Here is a 10,046-nt window from a genome sequence, read left to right as displayed (position 1 = left end):
ACCCCTGGGACACACCGGAGGGCGGAAGCCTGAGGAAAGGGAGGGGATGTGGAGAGCGGCGCACGCCGACCGGGGAAGGTCTTCCGTTCTCCTCGCCCCCATTGATTTTATAGGTTGCGGGCTCCCCACCCCCGCGTTCTCAGAGCGCGCGGGGTCGGTGGGCAGGGGGCACAGCTGGGGAGGACAAAGACAGCTGCACCCTAAGGCTTCTCGGGAGCACTTCGGCCTCGGAGCAACAGTACCCAGAGGGGGGGCGGGGAGGGGCAGAGACACCTCTTTCACCTCCTGAGCACACCTCCTCGGCTCCCTCCCAAGCCTGGGGATAAAGAGATGCTCTGTCTTTTAGAGTAAGCAGGTGCACTCGCGCGCCCAGAGGAGCCGGGGAGGGTGCTGCCAAGACACGCCTTGGGTTGTGGGGGCCGGCGCAGCTGACAGGAGGGAGCCGGGGGCGCGGGGTGTGCGTGTGTAGGGGGAGTTACTGTTTCTGTCACCGACTTGCCAGATGTGGGGGGGGGGGGGGGTGGCGCGTGCCAGGCGCCAACCTCCCTTCATCACACCATGAGCACCCATCCTCTGAATGTTCAGGAGAGCGGCTTCCATTGGCTGTCGCGGTCGGTTGTGTTTGGCTGGCCAATGGGGAAGGCCCGCCGCCGGAGAGGGCCATACAGGGTAGGAGAAGGGGGGAAGCTAGTGGTGGCAGCTCCAGCAAAAGGGAACCTTGTTTCTTGGACTAACCCTTACAGACCTAGGAGGAGGGATCTTGGGACATAGCATAAACCTTACAGTGTCTTCCATCTGAAATAATGTCCATATAATCATAAGTCCTTCCAGAATGGTGCAGTTTCAAAAGGAATTGGAAACCCCAAGGAGGGTTCACCCCTCTGCAACTGAATGTAGAACAAAGTGGTTGGGTCTACTTTGCCCGAAGTCTAGATTATGCTTGGAAGATGATAAATGAACAGAACTTTCTTACGGTATTAGGGGGCAGCTTCCCAAAGCTTACTAAGCATCACACATCTTGGTGAAGACCTATATTCCGTCTCCCAAGAGTGATTTGCAGGTTCAGAGTTTGCTTGTTTGAAACCAATTTTACTGAGGTACAACTTACATACAATAAAATGCACCCATTTTGTTTGCTTTTAAAACTTTCTCCCTCCTCTCACACCTTTCATAGGCTAAGGCAATTTTGACATATGTCGATTGCACCGACATATGAGTTATTCACTAATGCCTTCAAAGTCAGGGATACCAGCAGCACACAAGAGCTGCCATCTTATTTGTGTGTGAGGCTGAGCTGCAGAAGAGACAAACGTGACTAAATCCATTCCCACTATGAGAAGAACAATTCAGTGCATCAGTGATAGATCTATATGCAAATTGGAATGTGATTGCTCAGCCAAATTCAAGTTACTCAAAATGGCTGTGAAAACTTGGGTCTTCTAGTTAATAACCTTTCTTAGATGAGTTAGCAGATATATTTATAGCTAACTCTTCTCATACATATGAGTCACTCACTAAACCCTAGAGTCACTCTAAAATCCTAGATTATACTATTCAATATTAAAACCATTTCGAGAAGGATTTAATCTTAGTTGGCTAATCCAAGGTCATCATTATGAATACCAATTATTGTAGTGTGAATAGCAATCTTCATGTGCAGTATTTTGTTTTTTTGATTGGCTGATATAGAAATAATAGTTTCCTGCATTATTCTCTTCTGCATTTGTAATGCTCTTGGTGAACATTATCTACAGAAGAGTAGCTATAAAGCAGGGGGTTAGGGGAGTAAGTATTAATTAGTCATACCCCAGTAGGTAGAGTGGAAAGGAACTCTGCCAACTCACAGCCAGAATCAGTGCTCACTTTCTGAGGGATATAAAAACGTTACATCCTCCTAAGACTATTTACATGTGTGCTTCCACCAAAAACTTGTCACTATGTCTGAGAGTTTATATATTTGTAAGGTAGAAACATTGATTTCTGGCATTATGGTATCTCAAAATGGGCTCCATACCCTAATAAAGAGCGTTTATTACCTCTGTGGGGTGAGATTTGGGGGGAAATTCCACTTATGTTTTGGAAGTAAGGTTGTTGTGTGTATATTGCTTTTGCAAAAAAAATGATGAAATATAATTTTTCATTAAAGAGATTTTTTAAGTACCTCATTGCATCTATTGCAAAAATAAATGTGCTATACAGCACCTTTTCTTTGTGTTAGTTGTGCATTATTAAATGATTGACTTTCAAATACACCCAGCTGTTTTCATAGGTACCTGATCATCAGTTTGACACTGTTTTCCAAAGCCTCTGTCACCAACAGATATGATTTTGTATTCCATATTTATTATTGTTATTAGCTTTTAGAAATAGCAATAAATATCAATGTTAGGCATTTAATATATTAAATAAATATAAACAATTTTAACGACCTATTGTATAATTGGTATTTTCAATATTTATCCCCCAAAGCAGTCCTAGGTAAAAAGTCACCCATTGCCTGCACTTCTGAAAATTATTTTTAATGAATAAGGGAACCCTGGATTATTTTCCCCCAATTAAGCCTGCTTCCTTGGTTAAACTTCCAAAAACGAGGCCTTTGTAATTTCATTCTCTATCCCTATTCCACTAAAAACAATAGGGGCATCTAGGTGGTTCAGTTGGTTGAGCATCTGACTCTTGATTTCAGTTCAGATCATGATCCCAGAGTTGTGGGATTGAGCCGTGCATCAGGCTCTGAGCTGAGTGTGGAACCTGCTTAAGATTCTCTCAGGGCGCCTGGATGGCTCAGTTGGTTAAGTGTCAGACTTTGGCTCAGGTCATCATCTCATGGTTTGTGAGTTCAAGCCCTGCACTGGGCTCTGTGCTGACAGCTCTTCAGATTCTGTGTCTCCCTCTCTCCCACTCCTCGCTCATGCTGTCTCTCAAAAATGAATACACATCTTTAAAACAAAATACTCTCTCTCTCTCTCTAGGGGCGCCTGGGTGGCTCAGTTGGTTGAAGCATCAGACTCTTGCTTTCGGCTTAGGTCATGATCCTAAGGTTGTGGAATCAAGCGCCCATGTCGGGCTCCACACTGAGCGTGGAGCCTGGTTAAGATTCTCTCTCTCTCTCTCTCTCTCTCTCTCTCAAATACAAAATAATAATAATAACTTCATCACCTACAAGATTAGCGCCAAACTCTTGCCAGGTCACATCTGGTCCCACCATGTTAGCCTGTCCTTATCTACTTCCTAGTAGGTATTTGAGGCAGTTGTCCCCTGAAAATATGCTGGGGTTTGTTTGTTTTATACCTCTGAGCCTTTTAAACAGCATGGTGCTTCCTTTAAAATACTTTACAAATATTAGTTCATTTAATCTTCAAAACAACAACCCTATGAGATTGGTAGGTGAGGAAAGTGAGGCACAATTAAGTGATTTGCCCAAGTGGTAGAGGCAGGATTCAACCTTCAGGAAGACTGGATCCAAAGTCAAGGAGTGCTTAACCACTAAAAATATTACCTTTGGTCCCAATGTATTAACCCTTTGAAATATCATTCCTCCTCCTCCACTATTTGAATTTTACTACTCATCCTTCCAGACACACTTCAAGAACCACTTGCATGAAGTCCTTCCGTAGCTACTCCATCCCATACAGTTTCTCTTGCTCTGGCTCTGAATTAGTCATTCTTATTACCTAAGTGAGAATTAAATGATAGTATATGTCATCTCCCTAACTAGTGACCACTTTATACTTTTCCACATGCCCCAGAGCCCCTTTGGTAGTACAGTCCAAGTGGCAAGTATTCATTAAATCCTTGCTAAATGAGTAAGTAACCCCAAACCTCGGAAAAGGCACGTTTATATTTTGCATAAAGTCAAATATTATTTCCAATTCAGCTTACATTTGGGAGAGTCAAAACACCTATTTACACTCCACCCCTCACCCTACTATTCCTCCCACAACTCTAAAGTCCTGCTGAGGATTTCTCGGTGAAACACGAACTCTTTTTGCCAGCATCCTTGCTCTCAAGCACAGAAGTCCTAACAGGAAACTATCCGCAGTACCTGGTACAGCATCTAGGACATAAAATTCCACAATATAAAAAAACGATATGGGGAAAGAGAGCACGGAAGGATTACTTGCAGAAAAAGGGATTGGGTGGGAAAGTGCCAGCAATTTGTAAAAGACGGAAGTCTACTCCGAATCTGGGAAGCCAGGTGCTCTGGCTCAGACCTATGGAAAAACTGGAAGTGGAATGCAGCCAGAGAATCCGGAAGGCTTAGTACCTAGTAGTTAGCAGCCTAAGACAGAACAAAATGCGGTGCTATGGCCACGGCAGCAGCACAGGCCACAACTGCCAGGCAAAGTGGCTCCACGGCTCCTTCCTTGGACAGTTTTCCAAACTCGATCAGCGGAACACTTTACCACCAACCCGTTGAAACTTGCAAAAACCTCCGGCCGGGGTCTTTGCAATAGTGCGGGCAGCAAGGCGCATGCGCAAATCTCTCACCGTGCGAGCCAATCGCAATGCGGCGCTGAGTACTACGCCTGCGCAGTAGGCCGACAGTCGCTCTTCCCCCTTCTTCTGCTCTAGCTGGCCTGGGTAACCGTCCAATACTCTCCCGGAGCTGGGAGGAGGAGTCAGCGTGGAGTGCGTGTGAAGGGAGCTGGGGGGAGCGGGCCGGGGCCCACGGTGTTTGACCTGTCGGTCGGTCCGTGAGAAGAAAGGAAAGGAGGAAGTGCAGAGTAGCGGTTGCCGAAATGTTCCGGTGTGGAAGCCTGGCAGCGGGTGCCTTCAAGCAGAAGCTGGCGCCCTTGGTGCGGACAGTGTGCGTCCGAGGCCCGAGGCAGCGGAACCGGCTCCCAGGTGACTGACCCATCCCGGGCAACCCCGACCTCGCAGACCAAGGGCCAGGGTTCCATAAGCTCCCTGTGCCTCGCAGTCCTCCCCCTGCCTCCTCCCCGGGAAAAACTTAACCCACTCACAGCCGCGTGAATTCTGAATGGCGGGATCCAAACCCTGAGTTTCACAAGCCGTGCCGACCTGACCTTCAAGGGCTTTGAACCAAGTAGTCGGGTTGAGGCCTTTTCCTAGGAGGGTTTGCCATTCAGGGATGACAGAACAGCTAGCTGTCTCGTATTGTCCAGTGCCACCTCCCGGCCACCCCTAGTCCGCCTTTTTAGAGCAATGAGGTCAAGTAGACTTTGTCATTTACTGATTGTGAGACTTGAAACAAGACATTTAAGCCCGATACCTTAGTTCCTTCTGTAAATGAGGATATTACCTGCTCTACTTTCCAAACTCCAGATGAGATCCATAGATTTGAGCGCCCTGTGAAACAGAAGCAGCGCAGTTCAAGTAAGGAGTCGTTCGGTTGTGCGCCAGACACCAGGAGAGTCCTCTCAGAATTAATTTGAGATGTCTGGTCCGTGTAATTCTTGGTGGTCTTTAATTCTTCAAAGAAACAGTTTGCAGGGTACATTGTGTTTGTCCTCCGTGAAGTTGTTTCCCAAAATTTTAGAGCTGGAAGGGATTTTGTGGTAAAGTTCAACCCACTCATTTTATAGATAATAAACCGAGACACAGAAAGGTGAAATTATTTTTCCAAGGTCACATACCTAATTAATAGGTAGAGCAAAGGATAGTTTGCTGGTCTCTAGGCCCCTAATCCACTTGCCACAACTCCACACTGCTTCCTAAATTTGACCTCAAAAGATTAAGAATTCATCTGATTCTCCTTTAGCCCACCTTGCATGAGATATCCATGTACTTATCTGAGCATGTCTTGAGCTTGCTCATTTTCAACCTGCACAACTTAGTGGGGGTAATGAATTATCCACCTGTAAGAGGTGCTGGGTTTTTTAAAATCTGTTTTTGAATGATCACCTGGTGACATTCACATTTGCAATGTAAGGAGTTATCCTCGAGGCCTTTCCAGTGCAGAACCACCTTCTGGGTGCTTTAAAAATAAGATGTGGAAAATATTTCCCTTAGATGGTTAGTCTTTGCAAATGTGCATTTGAAAAGTTTTTCCAGTTGCTATGCCTCAAGAAAACGTTTCCTAATGGGTGTATCTGAGGGCACATCCTAAAACATACTGCTCTTGGAACTTAAAAACCTCTGCTTTAGGTTTTAAACTAATATGCCATCTATGGTGTTATCTGTATGGGTTTTATGCATTGAAACGATAGTGCTCTATGTAAGCTGTACATAAATTTACACAGAAACTTAGGTAAGCTGAAGATTTTCATCCACACTAGCCTTTCAAACTCTGTGTACTTATTTTAAAACTCACAATTTTTACCGGTACTCTGAAGTCTGACCAAAAGTTCTCATTAAATAAATATGGATTTGTAATGTTAAATTGATTTATTAGATATTTGAAGGTGGTTGGTGATGTTAAAACTACTGAGAAATACAGACGTTTTTCCATTGCATGATTTTGTTTGAAAGCAGTATGCTGTAGAATATGTTCTGACTTCTTAACATATCCATCCACGTCTTTGTATACACTTATTCTTTGTCCTTTGGCCAAGCACCAGAGTACAACATCATATGCCTTTAGAAATGGGTGGGGTGGGGTTACAATTTCAAAAAGAAATCATATAATTTTAGGAATTAACCCTGTTTCGTTAGCTTTATTATTAATTGTTTATAATCTGGTTTCTTTTTCAAGTAGTAGCATCTGCCGTATGTTTTTGCATAGGTGGAGAAGAGGCGCTCTTTATTTATATGCCAATTTCCCTTCGTTTTTTCCTTTTCTCCTCCCACCCCCATTTCTTTGTCAAGATGTTACCAAACTTTAAACCCACCTTGAAAGATCTCATCCACATCTGTCGCCATTGTCAGATTCATTTTCATTATATGTTACCTTTTGCCTGAAAACCATAATTGCTGTTATTTATTTACTTTATTTGGATGCTCTGCCTCTTTCCAGAAATAATTGAAGGCAGTTAATGGTGACTACTTTATGTCTGCATTCAGCACTGAGGAGCAGATAGGTTAGGTAATGGATATTTTCTGTTCTGTAGTATTTTATTAGGTTACCAAACATTGTGTTGCCCCTGTGATCAAACTGATCACCAACCCTTGACCTGAGGGTCAAATGTTTGAACCATTTTTCTCTAATCAGAAGAATTCTCACCTCCTTAAGAAGGAAACTGGACTCCTTGTGGGCAAGGATCTAGAATTACTGGGAACTGCCAAATGACACTTTTTTTTTTTTTTTGAAGCCCAGAAGATGAGCCGTTCCCCACTCTTTTCTGCTGAGGCAAAGCTTTCCAGAAGAAAAATTTTGGCAAGTCAGCCTTTTCTGCATCCAGTTAATAAGTTATATTGTCTAGGCATTTTCTAACATTTTAAGGGAGTTGCAGCATATTGTAACTTTTTTCTAGATCATGTTTCCAAAAGCCGCCTGGTCTTGTAAATCAAAGAGGGCTGACCCCACGCCTACTGAATGAGAATGTCCTGGAGAAACCCCTGGGGATTTATATTTTAACAGGCCCCTTGATGTAATTCTTATGATCAGGCAAATTTGGGAAATACTGTTTTAAGGTTTAAAGAAAACAGACTGAGCAACTTTGAGTCTCTTGTGATTTGTGTTAATCCCATTTTCTGATACTCAGAATAGTGGCAGCCATTGTCCCTCCTATACTACTGCACTACCTGAGGCCAGGGATTATGTCCTATTTATTTTTGTGTCCTCAGTGCTTTGTACAGTCTCTGGCACGTGGTAAATTCTCAGTGGCAGAGCCCTAGTACTGTGAAGGACTTAACTTTGTAGAACAGAGTTAGATTTCTTTTTTTTGTCCTCTAAATCATTTTTCCTCTGTTGCCTTTCTTCAGAGTGGTTCACACTGCACTGTAGTTATTATTACTATGATTCATCTAAAATAACAGCAAGGGTTTATGCTAAAGAAAGTGGGGGAGTTGATAAAGGGAAACAGTTGTCGCATTCCTTATAAAGAGATACCTGGCTACAGTGGACAGACCGCGTAGCTTGTCCTGTCTTGTGTTTTATCCATGTCAGAAAAATCAGTTTAACATTCAGAAAATAAGACTCAAGAGCATATAGACCTCTTAATTATTTGAGATTCCAGGTGCCTCAATTATGTGGATGTATTTCTAGAAAACACTTTCTGGGAGTATGGAAAACGAGATTATGAAATCTACAGAAATGAACTTGCCAATTTAGGTACTATTCTAATGCTAGTCTGTAGTTGTAGTTAACTAAGAGCTTACTAATTTATTATTATTATTTATTTAAATTAAAGTCAGTAAACATACAGTGTAGTATTGGTTTCAGGAGTAGAACCCAGTTATTCATCACTTACATACAAGACCCAGTGCTCAGGGTCACCTGGGTGGCTCAGTTGGTTAAGCCTATGACTTTGGTGCAGGTCATGATCTCATGGTTCGTGAGTTTGAGCCCCACAACTGGCTCTGTGCTGACAGCTCGGACCCTGGAACCTGCTTCACATTCTGTGTCTCCCTCTCTCTGACCCTTCTCCTCATGCTCTCTCTCTCTCTCTCTCTCAAATAAATAAACATTAAAAAAATTAAAAATAATAAAACTAAAAATTGTTTAAAAAAAAAAGACCCAGTGCTCATCTCAACAAGTGCCCTCCTTAATGCCCATCACCCACTTAGCCAACCCCCCGCCCCCAGCCACTTCCCCTTCAGCAATCCTCAGTTTGTTCTCTGAATTAAAAGTCTCTCATGGTTTTCCTCCCTGTCTGTTTTTATCTGATTTTTCCTTCCCTTTCCCTATGTTCAGATCTGGCTAAAACTTATTTGCAAAGACTTCTTCAAATTGTTCAGTCATTACCATAGAATTGGAAAGAATTTGTGTTTCCTTCCTTCCCTCATTAATACAACAAATATTTATTGAGCAAACACCTACTATGTGTTAGGCACTAAATACAATTGTAACAACAATTCAAGAATTGGGTCCTTGTTTTTAATGTTTATTTTTGAGAGAGAGAGAGAGAGAGAGAGAGAGAGAGAGAGAGAGAATGAGAGGGGGAGGGGCAGAGAGAGGGAGACATCGAATCTGAAGCAGGCTCCAGGCTCTGAGCTGTCAGCACAGAGCCCAACGTGAGACTTGAACTCAGGAACCATGAGATCATGACCTGAGCTGGAGTTGGATTCTTAACCAACTAAACTACCCAGGCGCCCCCAAGAATTGAATCCTTGAACAATATAGTGAATATAGACAACAATATTATAATCAGACTTGCTAAGAGACTAGATCTTAGTTATTCCAACCACTAAAAAGAAATGATAATTATGTGATAGAGGTGCTAATTACTGCTATAATGGCAATCATAATATAAATGTATCAAGTAAAAAAATTGAATCCCAAGTATGAGGAAGGAAGTGCTACCTCTCTGTGTGGTCTGATTGCAGAAAATCTCAGACTGGTGTTGTAATGAAAAGGCAAGGAGTAAGTTGGCTTCCCACTTTGGCAGGACAAGTGAAAAGACATGTTTAGTCATGATGTAAAATTTCCTGAAATTTTGAAGCTATGGGGGAGAGGTGTGGGAGTGATTTTATGGGTAAAAGAAGACTGGGGGTGGGAGAATATAAACATCCATCCAATACTTAACACCTCTTACAAAATTAAAATCAGTTGGTAGGTATGTAAAAATGGTTTATTAATAATAGTGTATTACATTTATTTTCAGGCAGTAGTTTAAATGTTAACCAATTGACTTTTTAAAAACTCGGGGCGCCTGGGTGGCGCAGTTGGTTAAGCGTCCGACTTCAGTCAGGTCATGGTCTCGTGGTCCGTGAGTTTGAGCCCCGCGTCAGGCTCTGGGCTGATGGCTCAGAGCCTGGAGCCTGTTTCCGATTCTGTGTCTCCCTCTCTCTCTGCCCCTCCCCCGTTCATGCTCTGTCTCTCTCTGTCCCCAAAATAAATAAACGTTGAAAAAAAAAATTAAAAAAAAAAAACAAACTCAATTTACTTCTAAGTGTCTTTTTTTTGGCAAATCAAGGCAAAAACTGCTGAACTTTACCAAATCTACACTCTTAGTTTTATCAGTTTGTGAAAAGCTAGCAAA

At 42.9% G+C, this 10,046-nt stretch overlaps 1 protein-coding gene across 2 annotated transcripts in view; it reads left to right on the top strand.

Annotated features, from left to right (window-relative positions):
* Positions 1-4,523: 4,523 nt before the first annotated feature.
* AIFM1 (apoptosis inducing factor mitochondria associated 1) overlaps positions 4,524-10,046 on the top strand; it is a 33,431-nt gene continuing 27,908 nt past the window's right edge. The window contains exon 1 of one of the 2 annotated variants that reach the window (XM_045470779.1): positions 4,524-4,848. In XM_045470779.1, coding sequence (XP_045326735.1) covers positions 4,743-4,848 — 106 coding nt within the window. In that variant the 5' untranslated portion in view covers positions 4,524-4,742. The remainder of the gene's footprint in view (positions 4,849-10,046) is intronic. The other variant, XM_045470780.1, reaches the window with a different exon arrangement.

Source organism: Leopardus geoffroyi, chromosome X (assembly GCF_018350155.1).
Source record: "Leopardus geoffroyi isolate Oge1 chromosome X, O.geoffroyi_Oge1_pat1.0, whole genome shotgun sequence".
Taxonomy (NCBI): domain Eukaryota; kingdom Metazoa; phylum Chordata; class Mammalia; order Carnivora; family Felidae; genus Leopardus; species Leopardus geoffroyi.
This window is presented reverse-complemented; position numbering and strand designations above follow the sequence as displayed.